The sequence below is a fragment of the Condylostylus longicornis genome, unplaced genomic scaffold, assembly GCF_029603195.1.
Source record: "Condylostylus longicornis isolate FDR11 unplaced genomic scaffold, ASM2960319v2 ptg000163l, whole genome shotgun sequence".
In the NCBI taxonomy this organism is placed as follows: domain Eukaryota; kingdom Metazoa; phylum Arthropoda; class Insecta; order Diptera; family Dolichopodidae; genus Condylostylus; species Condylostylus longicornis.
In genome coordinates this window covers 2,340,720-2,360,372 of record NW_026578131.1, presented here as the reverse complement: position 1 = coordinate 2,360,372, position 19,653 = coordinate 2,340,720, and the positions used below count along the sequence as shown (strand labels likewise).

The 19,653-nt window shown below is 26.1% G+C and overlaps 4 protein-coding genes across 6 annotated transcripts; 2 read left to right on the top strand and 2 right to left on the bottom strand.

The window, feature by feature from the left end:
* Positions 1-1,965: 1,965 nt before the first annotated feature.
* Positions 1,966-5,832, top strand: LOC129616143 (uncharacterized). Of its 3 annotated transcripts, XM_055531625.1 has the most exons (7): positions 1,975-1,989; positions 2,124-2,604; positions 3,558-3,727; positions 4,272-4,396; positions 4,459-4,889; positions 5,120-5,325; positions 5,453-5,832. In XM_055531625.1, the coding sequence occupies exons 2-7, from the start codon at positions 2,491-2,493 to the stop codon at positions 5,670-5,672; spliced, it is 1,266 nt and encodes a 421-aa protein (XP_055387600.1). In that variant the 5' UTR covers positions 1,975-1,989; positions 2,124-2,490; the 3' UTR covers positions 5,673-5,832. The 3 variants fall into 3 exon arrangements, with proteins under 3 accessions (XP_055387602.1, XP_055387601.1, XP_055387600.1); XM_055531627.1 differs by having other exon boundaries at positions 1,966-2,604; positions 5,120-5,329; positions 5,453-5,594; XM_055531626.1 differs by having other exon boundaries at positions 1,966-2,604; positions 5,120-5,333; positions 5,453-5,590.
* LOC129616146 (protein windbeutel) lies at positions 5,772-6,953 on the bottom strand. Its single transcript, XM_055531628.1, has one exon. The coding sequence runs from the start codon at positions 6,534-6,536 to the stop codon at positions 5,772-5,774; it is 765 nt and encodes a 254-aa protein (XP_055387603.1). The 5' UTR covers positions 6,537-6,953.
* Positions 6,954-7,925: 972 nt separating this feature from the next.
* LOC129616140 (phosphatidylinositol 4-kinase type 2-alpha) lies at positions 7,926-15,685 on the top strand. Its single transcript, XM_055531620.1, has 8 exons — positions 7,926-8,260; positions 8,422-8,821; positions 12,111-12,229; positions 13,015-13,145; positions 13,199-13,394; positions 13,477-14,052; positions 14,118-14,257; positions 15,432-15,685. The coding sequence occupies exons 1-8, from the start codon at positions 8,201-8,203 to the stop codon at positions 15,514-15,516; spliced, it is 1,707 nt and encodes a 568-aa protein (XP_055387595.1). The 5' UTR covers positions 7,926-8,200; the 3' UTR covers positions 15,517-15,685.
* Positions 15,686-16,767: 1,082 nt separating this feature from the next.
* Positions 16,768-19,456, bottom strand: LOC129616141 (uncharacterized). Its single transcript, XM_055531621.1, has 3 exons — positions 19,223-19,456; positions 17,710-18,994; positions 16,768-17,640 (listed from the first exon to the last, which is right to left on the bottom strand). Exons 1-3 carry the CDS (start codon positions 19,316-19,318, stop codon positions 17,558-17,560), a joined length of 1,464 nt encoding a protein of 487 aa, XP_055387596.1. The 5' UTR covers positions 19,319-19,456; the 3' UTR covers positions 16,768-17,557.
* Between the last annotated feature and the right edge of the window lie 197 nt (positions 19,457-19,653).

Here is a 19,653-nt window from a genome sequence, read left to right as displayed (position 1 = left end):
TATAACATGCGCGTATAAGGTGCATCAAGCAGTTAGTCCAACTTTACGAGTTCTCTACATTTTTACATATAAATTTTTTTCCTACTAAGTATAACAAAATGGAGCTTAATGACTCAATTTATACTTTTTGTCGTCTTACATTGCGATCAGGAAAACAACTTTTGTTCTAATTTGCCTACCAACATAAAAAGTTCAGATTTATTAGATTTTAAATTTATTGAAAAAACTCCCTTTTAAGCCGTATGTTTTAAAAATTTGCAGCATTACGTTGCAGCATTTGTACGTAGGAAACTTGGGGAGAGAAAAGTCTTAAAAAATCTATAAAAATTTATGCACATACAATCTATTTATAATACAGTTTCAGCAGCCGGCAGGTTTTGAATTGTCTTCGAGAACTGCAGAGTTAAACTTCTTCTCCCATCCTTTTAATTTTATCATTTTATTATTGATTTTTTTAAATTTTTGAAAATTTTTTAAAATATGTGCATATGAATGTGTTTAACGTATGTATGGACACATGTGCATACACACATACAATTGTCTTATAAGAACAGCATACATATATGGTGTTTTATAAGAACAGCATAGCTGCATTTTGAAAAATGGACAGTATAAGCATTTGAAAGTATTTTTGCTTTATCTTTTGTTATAGGAATTGAACTAAAAAAATTTTACAGAGAAAAGTGAGTATGTGCAGATAATTACAACAACCCCATAGTTGTATCCCATACATCCATATCGGCTTCTCGACCTGCTTGTATATTAACAATTCATTGTGTAGAGTAATTTCTAGATGTCTGCCCAGCAGCCAATTTAGCTTTATAATTGTGATGTTTAATTCGATTTTTTTTCTTTTTCACATGCTCTTTCCATCGTAGTCCGATATCTAAGGTCATTCCTAGATACTAGGCCCCGTTTGCAAATGGTACAACATGAGGGATATCGGTCGGTAAGGCTTCCTGTTATTTACGGGCTTCTTCCGCTTAAGTACCATAAGCATCTCTGCAACTTTCAATGCTTCTGATATAGTAACTTTTTCATGAAATTAATGCCAACTCTTTCAATACTATAGCAGTATAGAGATTTCAGTTGCTAGTTTCTTAATTGTTATTTTAATTTATACATACATATATGTTTATTTATGTTTATTTATGTGTCTTCACAATTCGGATGATGGTAAGTATCTTCAAGATAATATATGGTGATATTTGTATGATGGTGGTAAGTATCTTTCATAATGATATTCATATGTAAATGAAGATATAGGTTTTTGTCTGCAATTATTTGGAGTTTTATTGTTTTTCAAAATTATTTTCTTGGAAAATAAATAAAATTTTAAAATTTTTTCTTTGCATTTTAAAGAGCCAAAAATTTTAAGTAATTTTGGATTAAAAAGTAAAATTTTATAATTTTGGAGTTATATCGTTTTTCAAAAAGTCATAGTATGTACATTTGTATGTGCAAATTTATGCAATTGTCTTATCTAGGGCGATAGACAATTAGTCTATCTAGATAAATTAAAATAAGTGAATAAATTTTTTTGCTGATGTATTTTTAATTATAAATTATATAAAAAAAGTAAATTTATTGTACTCTTTTAATAAATACAAATAGCAGATTTAAACGTTTTTCTTGTTAGGTATTGAATTTTTAAATACATTTTTTAATAATGAGAGTTTTATTTAGTTTTAATAATATAAGTAAGTAGATATGTACATAATTTTTATAAGACAAAAAATAAATTGCCATTCACTATTTACTCATAACTGTAAACATATAAAATATACTTAGCATTGGATTTATATGATTACATTGTTTTTATGTATATATGTAGTTGTACATAGTTTTGTACAACTTCAATTATGATTAGACTTTTATTGATAGAATACTTATACATCTTGGAAAACTCTTCATAAATTGGATTCACAATTTATAAAAATTCAGTATGTTTCAAACCATCTCAAAAGCAAGAATAATCATGCTAAAAAAGTGAAGCTCAATTTAAATTATAATTACTTTAGTATTTTAGCTAATTTTATGTTCATAGTTGTTAAGTAAAAATAAAAAATATGTTTGATTAAATAGCGACTTTGAAAATTAAATCTTTAATTAAAATATTCCAGTAAAGTTTCTAGAAAATTCTAATAGATGTCATCATTAATAAAAAAAAGAATTTTGAAGAGAAATAAGATAAAATCAATAACTGCATCTGAGCAAGTACATCCATATATCGGTTTGTTTCACAGGGGGCTAATCTATATTTCATATGTGTACTCAAATTTTACAAATTAACTACATTACGGTATACAGAAAAGATATAAAAGTGTTACGTAAAACATACACATTAAAAATAAAAACAAACTTACATATATGTAGTTAAATATTTAAAATAAATAAAAGTAAATTAAATTAACATAATTATTAAAAAAATTATTTTTAAAAATAAGTTAATTTTATTAACTGCATCAAAAATATATAGCACATAAAAATATGGGAGTAAATGAAAACGCTCCAGCGCAATATTCAAATTCAAACTTAACTTTGGAAACTTTTAAAGAAATTTTCGAAAAGTGTAACAAGGATGTTGTAATTGAGTCGATTGAGGTACGTAATTAGATAATACAAACTTATGATTTATTCGTATTTTATTATTTGTATTAATTTAATACATAAGATACATATATACATATAAAATATAGATAATGTAAAATAAATATTATTGTATCTTATATACATGTTATAAGGATAATGAATTATAAACTGTGATAGTTTTGAAATACTCGTGGTTATTTCTGAAAATTGATTTGTTTTTTAAAACGAAAATAAACAAAGAAGTAAGTAATACTCACCATACTTCTACATACATACACTACTTAAATACAGATGTACATATGTATATTACAATTTATAATTTTTAAAAAACAGATAAAAGTGGATTATTTTATGTACATACATACATACATATATTGATATACATACCTAAGTATATGCCTATAAGATTGTTAACTAAATATACCAAATGTAAGCGAGTTAGTTCGAGTTATCTTTTAATTTTGACTTTAAATCAATAGGTCCAACGAAAGATTTTTGCAAAATTATCAAAGTAAAAATGAGGCAATGAATAAGTATAAAAAATCTTTTGAAAAACCATTTCAATCTCATAGTGAAAATCAGTTTTTCCCAAATCTATAAAGCTCGATTAGCAATTTATTGAACAAAAATTGCTATTCAACACAAATTCCTCAAAACATGGTATTTTTTAAAAATTTACAAAGTATTTATTCATTTGATTTAAATAAAAAAAAAATAATTTTTAAAAACTCTCCTAGGAATCCTCTTTTTTTTAACTTAACGATTGTATGGATGCATGTTGACGAAGGATGCCGTATATCTACATATGTGTATACAGTGTATGTATATGCATATTATATACATAACATAATTACATACATAGATATATGCACACATGTGTATACGATTTCCTTTATTTCAGAATTACACAATTGTACATTCAAATATATCCATATTTTTAATTTCACCGTGATATCATCCTTTAGGAAGCGCAAGGATCTGGTCGTGGTGATAACTATACGGCAACATTGTATCGTGTTCATTTACACGGATATTGTAAAAGGAATAAATCCAAATGGGAAAAAAGTGTCATATGCAAACGTTTACCAGACAATATTGCTAGAAGAGAAGCATATAACAGCGTACAACTTTTTTGGTAAGCTATAGTTTATTAATGATTTCATCAAAAATAGCTTAGTGTATACATACGTATGTTATGTATGTATAAGCCTCAGAATTCACACAATGCTAGAGCATTAGCACATAACCTTGTAAGCAGCACATTAGAGCATGTTCACAAGTTTATGTGCCACATAACGATAGATTCCATTGAATTTTACATCTTATAAATTGAATTTGCTACGAAACACATGCACTCATACATAATGTGTATGTACAATGCACATACACATCTTGACTTTACAAAAATCATACTGTCAGCCGTCACGGCTATAAAATATACATCTGCATCACATATAAAATTCGTCAATTAATGTTTGTACCTGTGTTGTTATTTACTTTTTCATTTGGTTTTTCCCCGCAGATTATTTGGTTGATAAATTGAAGAGAAGTAGTATTTACATTTGCAAAATCTTCAAAATTAATTGATTTTCGAAAAAATATTCTAAAAACTTTTATAAAATATGTATTTTCATATACATACATACATAATAATATTATTTAATTCTATACGTTTTTAGTAACGAAGTTAGATTTTATACTTCCATCATGCCAGAACTCGTTAATTTTCAAAGAATGAAAACTGCAGAGGTTTTTAAAGCGATGCCTCAGCACTATTTAGCCGAAAACGATCTTTTAATAATGGGTAAACTTTGAATCAATTAAAGGTTTTTTCAAGAAAATAAAAAATAGTACATTTGGTTTTAGAGGATTTACGTACAAAAGGATTTAAAATGGCAGATCGGAAAGCCGGTCTAACATTAAGTGAATGTAAATTTGCTTTAAAACAAATTGCAGTTTTACATTCATTAAGTTTAAGTTACAAATTCGAACGACCTAAGCAATTTGAAAAATTAAAAGCCGTTGTAAAAGAGCAAATATTTTGTAAAGACAATGAAAATTGGTATAAAGATTATTACACACAATTAACAAAAAATGCGTTAGCTATGGTATCGGATGTGTTACCAAAGAGCTCAAAATACATTGAAAAATTAAGAGAATTTGTAGAAAGTTCAACTTTTTTTAATCACATGATCGAATTGGTATCAAAGGAATCTTTCTTGTCAGTAATTTGTCATGGCGACTGTTGGACAAACAATTTTCTCTATCGTTACGATGACAAAGGGGAAGTTTTAGAGGTAATTTTATTGGCTATGTTTTATAACGTATAATTGATTTTAATTGATAGATTAAATGCTTTATGGAATTTTTCTTTTTCATGTACATGTATAATATTATACATGCATTCATAACCAAATATATGTGCTTTTATAATATTATATCTATTTACATGGTCTGAATTATCAATTTAGACCAATTTAAATTTAAACCCACTTTTTATTTTATTTTTTTAATTATTGCGGTACAGATGAGTTTTGTGGACTTTCAACTGATAAGATATGGATCAGCTGCTTTAGATGTTGCAGATATTGTATTTTGCTGTATAAACAAAGAAATGAGAGATGAACACTTAGAATCATTATTACAAATATATGTTAATGAATTTTATAAGACGTTGAAATCATTAACAACTTTGCCAGATATAATAAATACAGAATCAAAATGTTTAGAAGTGTAAGTAGGTACATATCTTTTACGTACATATGTACATATATAATATAAAAAATTAGTTTAAACATGCATATGAACTTCATTTTAAACTTTCATAAGCTTTTTAATAATTTTTTGATTTTCGATATAGGTTTAAATTGGAGTTAAAATCGTTTGGAAAATTTGCTCTTGGAATTGCTTTAGATATAGTTCCAATTAGCACGTGCTCTCCTGAAGATGCTCCGGATTTATATTTAGAGAAAGCAGATGAAACTTATGCAGCTCCAACGTTAAATTTTCCTCCGAATGACTTGTGCAAAAGAAAGTTTTGTGAAATAGTTATAGATTTAGTAGATAGTGAAATTCTCTAATTTGTTGAATTTTTTTATTCATAGCATTTTAAATGTTTGTAAATGTTAATTAAAATTTTACAAGTTTTAATTTTTTTGAGTTTATAAATACATATTATATTAAAGTTCATCATTTTTAGGCATATAACTATTAAATATTTTAAGTATATTAAGTTTCTGACTGATTTCTTTTTTTTTACTGGAGCTAATTTTGGTTTTTGAAAGCTTTTCAAGCCTTACTTTCTCATCAATAATGAAATTGTTTCCGAATTTGAGAATTTTTTCCATTGTTAAAATATATATGTTAGATGTGCCCTTTACAATGTCGGAACGCGATTTTGAATTAGATAGAATCAAACTCTTTTCATCGACATTCGAAGTTTTCATAAATTTTGCAGCTATATCATCGAATTCTTTTAAACATCCATCAAGACCTATATATAGTTCTGTGTTTTCCTTTATAAATTTTTTGATATTTTCATATTTAATATCTAAATAACCAGGCCATCTAGCATGCAAAGTGGTATTTTTGAAAATCACAATTTCAGGAAATTTGTTCTTGTCAACTGAATATTTTAAAGCTAAATCCATATTATCTTTATCTCCGTAATCCTTTACTCCAACACAGACAATCAACAAATCATGAATGATTTTCTTGGCATAATTTTTAGCAAATTTAGCATATTCCTCGTGTTTTTCTCCATAAGGATACGAAATATCGAATTTGACCAAAGTGTATGGATATTTTACCATTACTTTTTCAAATGTGAGTTCATCTACATCAATACAACCTTTACAACAAGTGTTTGCTACATGGACTTTTACAAATATAATAAGTACGATCTTAGCAACAAAAATTAAATTGAAATTTAAAAGTTCCAGCATTTTTAATTTTTTTTTCTATTTTAATCACCAACTACTTTCTCAGGATTTGAAGAATAGAACTATAAAAAAACACACAGTGTGAGCAAAAAAAGAAAACAAAACTTGTTTATTTATGACTGGATCACGTTTGCCGACACTAATGTCAAATTATACGTTTACAAGAACAAAAAAAATAAAAACAAATTTAAGACGCTGGCTTAAAAAACACATGGTTACGCTGCTACTATTACGTTTTGTCTCAAAAAAAGTAGTGTCGAGTAATTTGGGATTATCGTTAACACCGAACTGCCTAAATAGCTTATTTGTTTAAAATTAATTTAAAATCAGCTTTCGTATATGAAAATAAATATATTTTTTATTACAGACTTCCTTTTATAAACTTAAGTCTTTGTTGTACCCGCTTTTAAGGCTTCTCGTTTAAACTTCATATTGAAAATGACAACTGTGAGTTTTCAGAAAGATAAAATTTCAAGGTTAGACGTTTCTTTCGCGGTAAAGTTTTTCAAACAAGGTTCCAAATTTAATTTTTTCTGTTTTAAACCACTTGTACAAGCAGCACCAATACATATAACTTTTAAATGATTTCTATAAACGAATGCAAATAATTTCCAAATGCAAAAAAGGAGTAAAAATGGGTTTGCAGTAGTATGGTAGTATAGAAAGCCAAAATGTAGTAAAAAACTACAAAATGCCAAAATTATAGTAAAATTAAAAAAACTGGTCTGGTGGACATTGAGATAGGATAATAGTTCATGAAAAATAAAAAAGGTATGATTTTATGGGTTGACGCCTGACGGACACTTTCCACAAAAGTAAGATTTGTTTACAGTTTACATATGTACACGACAAAATCATTAATTTCTTTACATTTCCGACTGTAATCAGATAATTTCAGACAACTTTATATGTTAAACAGTGTTTATAATAAAAACTTAGAAGAGACTGAAAGTAAAATCTTCGTTTTCTTTTTTTTTCTTATGGGATTTTCTATTTACCTGTTTTTCGTAAAAAAAATTTATAATTTGAGAACTCAAACGTTTTTAGAAATCCATTATTTTAGTAAAATAATTCAAAATTTGATTGGTTCAAAGAATATTAAAATATTCTTCTGGGACAATATTCTTAAGGATATTATTGGAAGAGATGATTGTGTGTCAACCAAAACGAATAGAGTTTGCAGGAGGTGGCTGTCAATTATTCAAGTAACCACTTGTTGAGTGTTTACGTGATATGTTGACTGTATAAACAAAACCGTATAAACTACTTTTTTAAGGAATCAACGAAAATTGATAATTAATCTATTAGAATAAAGATGTCACTTTAGATGTCACTTCTATGAAATGACATTTTGTAATTTGTTAATGTCGCAAAACTTTTGACATTAAACTTCTTTCGAGATGGGTCTTTTCATTTAAAAAAAAAAAAAGTTATATTTTAACTAAAATAAAATTTAAAAATAAGATTTGTATAAAATTTCCTGTTAAACGATATAATCTTTGTGTTGAACATTTTTCAATTCAATAAAAGTGCCCTTTTGTGTAGATAAAAAAGTTCAAAAATTTTTCAAAAACATTTCAAAAATTACTAATCAGATTAAAATTTTGATTTGGAAAATACAATTGCAAAAATCAAGAGTTTTTTTCAACAAAAAACAATAATCCCTAATGACTACAGCAGAACCAGCACTTCTGCAATTGCAAGACGACACAAAAAATTTATTGAAGGTTTGTATAAAATAATTTCCAAAGGAAAATCTTTAACAAGAAAAATCTACTGTCAATGACGTAGAATGAATTCGCATACAAATTTTAATTCAAAAAATATGCATTATGAAATAAACATGAAATTCTGATTAATTTTTTTTAATTATAAAACAAATTCGTAGATTAACGGTTGTGTAAATAATCTCAGTAAAGCATCAGTGGCATCAAAAACTAATAATATTCAATCAAATCTATTTGCAAAAAGTAATACAACTGATGAAAAAAGTAATAGCATAATTTCTTTGTCTTCGGATACTAGCAATTCATCATCCACAAACGGAAGTAATACAGCTGGTGGAATTTTAGTTATTGGTGACTCTTTGACAATTAATAATAATTTATCAACACCAAGTTGTCGTAGCAGCACTACTAGTGATTCACTAGCTATAACAGACGAAGTTAGTTTAGTTCCAGAAGTTGAATTTGAAGGAATTAATCTGGATTCCGGTGGTGACTATAGGGAATCACAGCCACTGTTAGGTGGTCGTGAGCATTCCGAAAATGTTAGTAATAATTTTCCAGGTGAGGAATAATTTTGTAAATAAGATATAAAATATATTTTTAATAATTTAAAGGTCAATAAATGTACAACAATCTACAATAATACAACTAATTAAATCTACAACAATTTGCGACTTAAATTCTTACAAATTTATAAGTACATATAAATACACATACATATGTACGTTTCAATTAAATTTTGATTGAGCTTTTATCTTTTTGAAAAAAAAAACATGATTACAAAATAGGCTTTGTGCATAGCCAGCTACAAAATATAAAATTTTTTGCGAGAATGGCTGTCTTATCTCAAATAAAGTAATTTTTTTTGTTTGTTTTTGTTTTGGTGTTTGTAGATTGTTGACATGTTTAAGGTAAACATGCACATTATAGGCACTTAAATAATTGTACATGCTTCCTTTTGAAAATTTATGAATTATAATTTTCTTCAGTAGAAATTTTCATGCCGTTTTTCATAATTGATAATTTTTTTAGTAAGAATTCTATTCAAGATTTGAAATTTGTAATATATTTAGGTTTCTGTGTTTTACAGAGACATATTTCTAAAAAATGGGTAAATTGATTTTTTTTCCTTAACTTTTTTTCTTGTTTCAAGGATGGTTTTCTTATGAATCACTTCGAAAATATGTGAATTGTTAAGATCGATATTAAAGGGATCCTAATTGATTCTTCATAAGTATGTACATCGCAAATGTATATCGCATGTATATCGTATATCTCATACTTATGAACTTATTTATACATATAAATGTACTAGAGGAAATATTACAAAATTGATGATGCCATTTTTAAAAAATTTTGAATCTTATGTGCTTACAAAAGTTTTTATGTTTTGAAACTTTTAAATTATATGTACAATCAAATATTTTTACAAAAACAGAAATATTTATGGGGAAACTGTGAACGTAAGAAAAAGTGTTATTTTATTAAAAAGTATTAAAAGTGGGATACGAGAACCTTGAACTTATAAGAGAATTTGATGAAATGCCTAGAAATTGTCATATAAATAAATCATCTTACCATAGTTTAAAGTCTTCAAATCGAGTTCGGTTTTGTAAGTCTGTTTTCTATCAGATTTATTTTTAATAAATATATTATGCACATCTTAGAATAAAATTAATACAAATACGTTATCAAAATAAAATTAATGAGAATTTTTTTTTTCCTTATCTTATATTGTATTTGAATTAACCAAAAAAATTTAATGTTTTTATAAAATCTAAAAGGAAACTGGTAATTATCTAATTTTATTATATTTCATTTTATTCCTAAATGTCCACATTCTGATTATTATGTAGATAGGTCTACCATAAATAGGTCTTGCATAAATTATATGTCATTTGAAATATACCTATATCAAATTACTATAATATATAAATTAAATTTGCATATCAATACAAAAATTATATATTAATTCGGATTACTTTGAAAAAAAGTAAATAAAGAAATTGCCGGTAACAACTTTAGAATTCGCTTTTGAACGTATTTTTGTTTTAAACAAAATAAAGTACTTCGGTACTTCAATTTACACAGTTTAATTATTATATAATGTTATCAGTAAAAAAAATTCATTAAATGAAAATTTTATGCTAATTTAGCCATAAACTACTTTAAGACAAATAACTTAATAGGTATTTTTTATTTTTCCTTGCAAAAAAGTAAAATACATTACATTTTCAAATTTAGTTTATTTTACGAATTTGTAAAACATTTTTCCTTGCAGAACAATAAAGGTTTAATTTTTCCATGAATTTCTTACAGGAAGATTTGAATATTTTTTGTTTTAATGATTCACAAGTCAAAAAATTTGAAAATTGTAAAGTAGTTGAAGATACGTTTACATTTCGTGATAATTTTTATTTTAGTGTCAAGGAAATATCAATGATATCAAACTTTAATTTATGTGGTAAAAAATTGTCTAAAGCGTACACATAGGTTATTGATTTATATACTTACGTAGTTTGAGGATTAATGAGTTATGAATGTGCCTATGAATTATATACATACATATATAGAATTTTATTTAATAACAAATGCAATTTAAAGCATACTATAAGTATTTAAACTTTTGTGAATAATTTATTTGAAAAGTTTTGATATACCTGTTACTTCATCGGATGTTTTATGTGATTATTGAGCTAATTATCTATATACGTACATAATTTGCAATTAAACACTTTCCATTTTTGAATTGGGCACCTCTTTTGAAATGTTGGTTTCAAGTTAAAATTATTAAAATAATTTAAGTTTTAGGTGCTGATGGTTTAATAATTTATTAAAAGTCAAAATATCGATAGAGGGAAGTATGAAAGATGTTGAATTTAAATTAATAAGGGTTGCATTGAATTTTGGACTATTATTCGTTCTACGTATATTTCGATTCTTTTTTAATTATATTTTAATTGTAGCTGTTCAAATATTCAATAAATCGCCTTATTGTACCTAAATGGATATTTGAATATATTTAAATATCCACCTAAGTTCTGCGAATTGAATTTTAACTTGTTTAGTTGTAAAAAACGTAATGGTACCAAATAAATTCATATTTCTCCGAAGCTTTTTTCTTATTGAAGACTTTGTGGTATTATTTCAGTTATTTAAAGCGTATGTTTTTAGTTTGTATAAGGACGAAATTTTAAGTTTTTTACCATTAAACTTGTTCTTAAAATATTTTTATGTTCAGAAAATTCAATTTTCGATTTTTACTTTTTTACTTCAATTTTATTTAATTTTAATTTCGATTTCTTTTTACTGCAATCGATTAATTTTAAATTACTTGATGTTTGTCTTATTTTACAAGTTATTTACTAATATTTAATGAGAACCCTATTAAGAAACGAAATTAATATTGTTGTTTTTATTTACACAGAAGTACCAAAAAAAGCTAATAATATTTTTTCAATAATGCACGCAAGTTTGGAAATTAATTCGTTTTTGTAAGGAAAAAAAGTAATGAAAATGTAAGCATTATTTACAGGTGTTTCATTAATTATTCATTTTTATTGTAAATTGATTTTGTATTTTTAAAATACGGTGTACGCACCTATATGAATTTTTTTAATTTACGTGTAACTAATTTTTTGTTGTCAAATTTCATTTCAAAGAAACTCAAGTAGTGGCCCTAATGCAGCAGATTTACACGTTCATAAACCTAAAAGTTACTCATGTAAAATTTGGGAAATCGAATAAATTACTTATATTAAAAACAAATTTTTTTAGTACATATCTAAAATATTAAATTTACTAATGTTACCATCAATAGAAATATTAACTGAACATTTTATATTTTTAGATGATCCGCAATTTAATGAGTTAGTCTCACAGGCCGAAATTGCTATAGAACACCGTATATTTCCTGAAAGAATATATCAAGGTAGTAGTGGATCATACTTTGTTAAGGATCCTTCAGGGGTAAGTTAAACCAGGAAAATAATAAAAACAACATTCAATTCCGAAGACATTTTATACATTAAGTCCTCGAGATACGACATTTCGAGTTATGACATGATATAAATTTGAACCATTTTTATTCGGCTTGCGACATTGTTCCTGATACGACATTAATTGAAATTTTTAAATTTTTTTTTTGTTAGATTTTACTGATTTTTTGTAGATTACCACACTAATTAGTAGTTAAAAATACGAACTAAAATGATATACGTATCAACTTATACAGATTTTAATTTATTTATTTTTGTTACAAAAATGAATTTTTTGGTTTTGTTATTATATTTTTTAGTTTTTTCATTTTTGTTTTAAACTTTGTTACTTTAAAAAAAAAAGCAGGCGAATTATAATATAAAATAGTTTGTATAATTCACTTTTTGTTTCTATATATTATTTTCCTCCTCAAGCGACAATTCAAGTTACGACATAAATTTGTGGAACCAAAAGTGTCACATTTGGAGAACTTAGTGATTTTTATTACGCAAGATTTTGATTTTTAAGTTAGTCTTACATAGCAAATTTTTAAGAAAAATATATTTTTGACGTGCTCAATTGCAAAATTAGTTTTAAAAATTAATCAATTTTAAGACTGATAATAAATTACTAAAAATGAGCAATATTAATATAATTGAATTTGGGGAATTTTTCTTTCATAAAGTTTTAAGGAAAATATTTTGGATTTTCAAAAACATATCTCCGTTACATAGCTGTACAAATAATATTTTACACAATTAATATTGATTTTGTAGAAAATCATAGCTGTTTTCAAACCAAAAGATGAGGAACCTTATGGACGTTTAAACCCAAAATGGACAAAGTGGATGCATAAATTGTGCTGCCCATGTTGTTTTGGAAGAGCTTGTTTAATTCCTAATCAAGGGTATTTCCACTGATTTATATAATTTACAATGTTGTGAATGCGTTTCTCTTTAGTTACTTATCTGAAGCTGGAGCTAGTTTAGTTGATCAAAAATTAAAATTGAATATTGTGCCCAGAACGAGGGTTGTCCGACTTGTCGCTGAAACTTTTAACTATGCTAGTATCGACCGGCAAAAAGAGAAAATTAAACGAAGAATGAAAGAGCGTTTTACAAAATTCAAATTTAATCGCATGAGCCTTCCACTTAAGGTTATTATAAATTTAAAATTTGCTCTTTATATATAAATTTAAGAAAATATTGTTTAATTGAAAATATTTTTTTTTATCCTAGTCGGGATCATTTCAACTTTTCGTGGAAGGTTACAAAGATGCTGATTATTGGTTGCGCAGATTCGAAAATGATCCATTAAATCCTCAATTGGCAAAATCATTTCAATTGCAGTTCGAACGTTTAGTTGTATTGGATTATATTATAAGAAACACGGATCGTGGTAATGACAATTGGCTTATCAAGTACGATGCACCAAAACAAGTGCAACCATCAAGTCGACTAAAGAAGGATAGTAAAATTCACCTACAATCAAATAGTGTTATAGTAGATGTTAATCAACAACCAGGGACTAGTCGAGAAAAAGAGCCTTCAGAAGAAGAGCAAATGGAAGATGATGAAAGCCCGGTTGACTGGGCTGTAATAAAAATGCCAGAAATTAAAATAGCAGCAATTGACAATGGTTTAGCATTTCCATTTAAACACCCAGATTCATGGAGAGCGTATCCGTATCATTGGGCGTGGTTACAACAAGCAAAAGTACCATTCAGTAATGAAACAAAAAATCTTGTTTTAGCGCCATTATCTGATATGAATTTTGTTGAAGAAATATGTAACGAGTTATATGTGTTATTTAAAGTAAATGCGTTTTGCTATGTTTAAAAATTTTCAATTAAAATTTTTTTTTCTTTTATGTATTTTAGCAAGACAAGGGTTTTGATAAGAGTTTATATGAAAGACAAATGAGCGTAATGCGCGGTCAAATTTTAAATTTGACACAAGCACTGAAAGATAATAAATCGCCTGTGCAACTAGTTCAAATGCCAGCTGTGTTAGTTGAAAGGTAATATTAAATGTAGTATATAACTATATCTATATCTAAAATAATTCGTATTTTAAACAAAAAACGTGTCGAAATTCGGGTTTTATTTTTCCTTAAGTTACATACATATATTTATTTTCATTAGAATTGTCGATTACAATTATTATTTCTTTTTTCTTTTATACATATATACAGGCGATTTCAAACGCCTGGAAATGGTTGCCTGTGACACGCCAAGTGCTTTTGCGAGCTCATCTTGCGTTTGGCACGAGTCTTCACTGAGTAGGGTCTCTAATTCTTCGTCTTCAAATTTTTTCTCTTGACCAGGGCGCTCTTTGTCCTTGATGTCGAAATCGCCACTTTCAAAGCGTTTGAACCACTCAAAACACTGTGTTCTGGATAGAGCATCGTCACCATAAACCGCCACCAGCAAACGATGACTTTCGGCAAAAGTTTTCTTCGCGAAAAAGTATCCTAACAATACTTCCCGCAAATGCTGTTTTTTACGCCAATTTTCCAAGTTCTCCATGACGGTAAAAAACTTACGCGCACTCAATGTTAGCGAATAGTCTTTGTGGCTTTGACAACTAACCGATGGTACTTTAAAATGACGTATATGTCATTGAAGTATGACAGCGCAGGTGTTAGTAGGGCCATCTGTTGTGAAAGTTCGGTTTTCAATGCATACACCCAATATATACATATATGTATTGCTATAGAAAAAAAGTTAACTTAATTTTCTGATTTTAAGCAAATTAAATTATTCACGTATTATAAAAAGTTCTTTCATTCGGTGCTCTAGCGTTAACTAATTTTTTTAATTATTTTCTAATACTGATGAAAACGTAAGATGATAATTATAAAAAAATATTAAATTGTACTAGTTAAGTTTCTCTAGGTACATACATATGTACATTACTTTCTTAACAATTCATTGAACTTTTGTAAATTTGTTGTTAACGTTTTTAATGTCTTTGGTATTTTTTTTCGCAGCTAAAAAATATTTTAAATTAATCTCATTATTAACTAATTTTAATTTTTTCATCAGAATTTTCTTGTAATAAAAAAAAAAACGAAAAAAATCTTATACCTAAATTTAAACTTGAAAAGAGACTGGATACCAAAAAAAAATGTAGTAATCAGTAATGAAGTGCTTTAATCTTTTTTAATATTTAAAATTTCTTTCAAATTTAAGGTCAAACAGTGGAAGGGAACGACATGGATTGTTTTCATTTAAGCAAAGCTTCCAAGATAAAAGCCCATTTTTTTCATGGTGCTAACCAATGCAAAATATCATAAAGTTAATCAGAATTATTACTAAGTATCAAAATTTTTATTTTCAATATCAAATAAAATTCAATATATATTATTAGCTTTATGCGGAAAGAAAACATTTTAAATTTGTAATTAAAATGATGTGAAGAAAATGAAAATTTCTTTATTGGATTCAAGTTGTTCTTCTATTGATGTAATGTATGTGTTTCATATGTTACATGTACACATAATATATGTACATGCTTATCAATAATTATATTTTTAATTTTTTTGTGATGATTAATAATGCATATTTTCAGATTTTAATTATAAATCATCATTCCTCTTTTTTCCATGATTTGAAAAAGCATAATGTTTTTTTACTGTTTAATCATTGTTTCGGGAATGAATACTTATGTATATATTTGTAAATTCAGTTCATTTTTGAAATGATAATCGGCATTTTAGTATTAAAAAATTACCATGTGATTAAAATATACATATTAAAATATATTCATATAAGTAAAATGCAAAAATTATATAAAACATGAAATAAATAAAAGTAATTAAAATTAAAGTGAATGTATAAAGTGTTATTAGTTTTTCTACTATTGTCTACCGTAACCGCATTGTATATTTTTTTAAATCGTCTAAAATATATGATAGGTTTTCCATTTGTAACTACATAATTATGTAATTTAGTCAAGTTAATTTTAATATAAAATCTTAAAACAGCAATACAAAAGTCTTAGTTTGGAAAACATGAATGAAAGAAAAAATAATAATCAAATATTTTATTAGAAGGGTCAAATAAATACATAGTTATTTTAAGTCGCATAAATAGAGTAAGTTTGTTAAAATTCGGTAAAATCTAGAAATTAACACGGCGATTTTAAGTTTAGGCATTCTTTTCAACTTTCCATTATTTAAATGAATTTCCAAAGCTAAAAATCTTTTTAAAATTTTATTCTAAAAAAAGTTTTTTATTAAACACCATAATATTTTGTATTTTCATTTATTATATTTTACATATTATGGAAATACTTATGTATATATCTATACTAATTTGTATTGTAATAATAATAAACAGGATAACAGTCTCGAAACGTGTGTAAAATTAAAAATATAAATTGCACTAATTTATAGAAAAGTTTTTAAAGTAAAAAATAAATTACAAAATATTTATTAACAAAAAAATATTAATTAAATAAATTAAATTATAGAAATATTGTTAACATAAAGCATTAAAAGGCTACAGAAACGACAAAATAAATTAGAAAACACTTTATAAATGAGATTGTTGCTTTTTTAAGAACCCTTATACGAATTTTTAATTATATTTATTAACTTATATTAAATTGAAAATAGGCAATTAATCCACTTTAATTTTGTTTATTAAATAGTTTTTTTAAACAGAAATTATAACAATGTTTAATTTAAATAATACTAATAAAAACCTAGTCAAAATTTAATAAATATCTTAAGTTTTTGGGTCTGAAATACTAATTTACTTTCTATAGTTTAAATAGAACTATGTTTTGACTTAATATTCAATATCAAAATACAAATATCTTAATAAAGATCTTATATAGAACATATGGTAATCAAAAATTAAGAACTAAAATTATATAAATAAGTATAAAAGCATACGTTAAATTTCGTCGAACGTTATTAAAAAAATTGTAATATATAAATATAAAAGAGGAACAAAAACAAAAAAAAATATTGATAAGTAACATTGTTATTATTTATTAAAAATAAATTTAACTCATATATATTAATATTATAAGTATAGTCTTTTCTTGTTATTTGTTTTTTTTTTTTCAACTAATAATTTTAATCGTCTCGACGTTGTTTTATTTTGATTTATTTGAATGCGCAAGCTAAAATCCTATGTTAAAGCGCGAGAAAAATAAAACAATACATAATATATGTGTCTAGAATAATGAAACCATATAAGCAAGTTGAGTTAAAGAAGCAAATAATCAATGCAATTCTACGTTTTATAAAATCAGGCATAAGTCTATATATATGGATGTTTTACTTTATCTTATAATTATAGTTTCTTTATATCTTTATTTGTTCCAAAGCCATTATTGGGGGATATAAACTAAAATAATTTTCTATTGACGCTTTGACATATTGCTCACCTGAAAATAAAAATACATTCATATAAATTAACAAGAAATACAAAGTAATATAGTAAACTATGAAATTACTTGGATATTGATCTTCCAAAATAATCTTATGTGCAATTTTCTTAGCGAACTTTTTAAAAATTAACCGACTACCAATTTTCCCCTCAGTCATTGGTATCATTAGGTACTTAACTATCCATGGAGCTATACGTTTTTTGCAACTTGAAATTAATATGTCATCTAATTCTAATGTTGGACTGTAAGGAGCAAACACATCTTCCTCATCTTCACCAAAGAGTACGAGAAATTTAAGCCTAAGATTTTCATGGCACCTTATACCGAATTCCTCCCCAATTTTACTTAAAAGGTTTCGTAGTTTTTGTCTTCTCATATGCAGTTCACATGGCCATAAACTGAATTTTAGAGCATCATTCTGTTTTTCATGTGTTTCACAAGTAGGAATTTTTTCTAAATTTTGATTAGACTCATTTAAATCTTTCGTTGAAAAACTAAATTGATTATCATATGTTTGTGCAAGTGGTAAATTCGCATGTTCGATTTCTCGAAGAATACTATTAATTTCTGGATCGTCAATCTTATTCGAGCTTCCAAATATTTCGTCAAGTTCACTTTGCTCGTCCTGAAATATTTTGTCAAGTTCCTTTGCAATATCATCTTCTTTAGTTTCAAAAATTTGCTCCAATTGCTCTTCAATGTTAATATAATCGGTTACTTTTTTTTCTTCTTGACTTTTAGACAGTTTTTCGCATTTTAAATATGACTTTTGGAAGCTTTTATCTAATTGGTTTACTTCTTTTGATTTAAAATCTTGATCCGGATTTTTACAAAAATTATATCGCTTTGCGCAACGAGCACGTTTGCTTAAAAAATTTTCTGATAACTCAGTATTCATAAGCCTTTTTTTAAATAATGTTAATCTTTGATCTAATGATAGTTCATTGCGTTTAAATATTTTCAAGTTCGTTTCATCATAACCACTCCTACGTTTATTTTCAAAAGTCGTATCAATTAAATTGTCTTGTATGGTATCCTCCGTTTGGGTAGCTACAGTAACGAAGTTGATGGATTCTTTCTTATAACAACCTGTGTCAGAATATAGTTTTATTTTATCAGCAAGTTTGCCATTCATGGTAAATTTACGAATTTTTGTCATTGTTTTAAGCATAGTGTGACGATAGAATTGAACTATCATACAAGATTTAATTGCATTTCCTTCATATATATTAACGCATTCCTTAATCCAACTTTCTGGAGGATTTTCTTGAGATTTCAACGTGTGCATACACCAATTTTTGTAATTTTCAGTTAGAAGTTTTTCTAAATAGCCGCAGTATTGCTGTCTCACCTGCAATTAACAAAATTTTAAATCAAATTTCAAAATTAAAATAATATATGTATATAACTATTGTTCACTTGTGTCAATAAATGTAAACATGTATCTCTATTTGCATTGTTATCACAAGCATACATATACATATTACATATGCATTCATGCACAAACTTATATGGCGCATCATACAAGCACGAAGTGGATAACTTTTATATAATTAATATAAAAATCTTTTAAACTTACAAAATCGGTGAGTCTGTTTACAATTTTATCTAGAACTAAATCATCTTCAAAATCTGAACAGTCCGAGCTTATGTCAAAGTTTTCTGAATTTTCCATGTTTAATCAAAATCTATTTTTGTATTGTGAAGTTTGATTTAAATTGTTTGTATTTTTAAATTTTATAATAGCATTATTTCTAGCACTTTTAGTAATTTTTAACTTTTACAAATTTAAATATTTTAAAATCATTATTAATTGTTTTCACAAAAAATCTTTTCTTTTTTTTCTAATTGAAAATTTTTAAGCCTTTTCATAAACACAGTATATCGCTATATATAGCGAAAACTGCGCTATATTTATGTTCATAAACAAATGCTGCTAATCAAGTTAGTTCATAAACATTGCTAGCCTATCACAAAAATATTTTAATTATCATGGCTAGCGCAGTTAAA

Excerpts from the sequence above, each read along its gene's own strand:
- LOC129616143 (XM_055531625.1), top strand. The coding sequence starts at position 2,491 with ATGGGAGTAAATGAAAACGCTCCAGCGCAATATTCAAATTCAAACTTA. Across the intron at positions 4,890-5,119 it reads ACAAAGGGGAAGTTTTAGAG|ATGAGTTTTGTGGACTTTCA; the intron begins GTAATTTTATTG and ends ATTGCGGTACAG. Across the intron at positions 5,326-5,452 it reads GAATCAAAATGTTTAGAAGT|GTTTAAATTGGAGTTAAAAT; the intron begins GTAAGTAGGTAC and ends TTTTCGATATAG.
- LOC129616146 (XM_055531628.1), bottom strand. The coding sequence starts at position 6,536 with ATGCTGGAACTTTTAAATTTCAATTTAATTTTTGTTGCTAAGATCGTA.
- LOC129616140 (XM_055531620.1), top strand. The coding sequence starts at position 8,201 with ATGACTACAGCAGAACCAGCACTTCTGCAATTGCAAGACGACACAAAA. Across the intron at positions 8,261-8,421 it reads ACACAAAAAATTTATTGAAG|ATTAACGGTTGTGTAAATAA; the intron begins GTTTGTATAAAA and ends ACAAATTCGTAG. Across the intron at positions 8,822-12,110 it reads TGTTAGTAATAATTTTCCAG|ATGATCCGCAATTTAATGAG; the intron begins GTGAGGAATAAT and ends TTATATTTTTAG.
- LOC129616141 (XM_055531621.1), bottom strand. The coding sequence starts at position 19,318 with ATGGAAAATTCAGAAAACTTTGACATAAGCTCGGACTGTTCAGATTTT. Across the intron at positions 18,995-19,222 it reads TAAACAGACTCACCGATTTT|GTGAGACAGCAATACTGCGG; the intron begins GTAAGTTTAAAA and ends TGTTAATTGCAG. Across the intron at positions 17,641-17,709 it reads TTTGGAAGATCAATATCCAA|GTGAGCAATATGTCAAAGCG; the intron begins GTAATTTCATAG and ends TTTTATTTTCAG.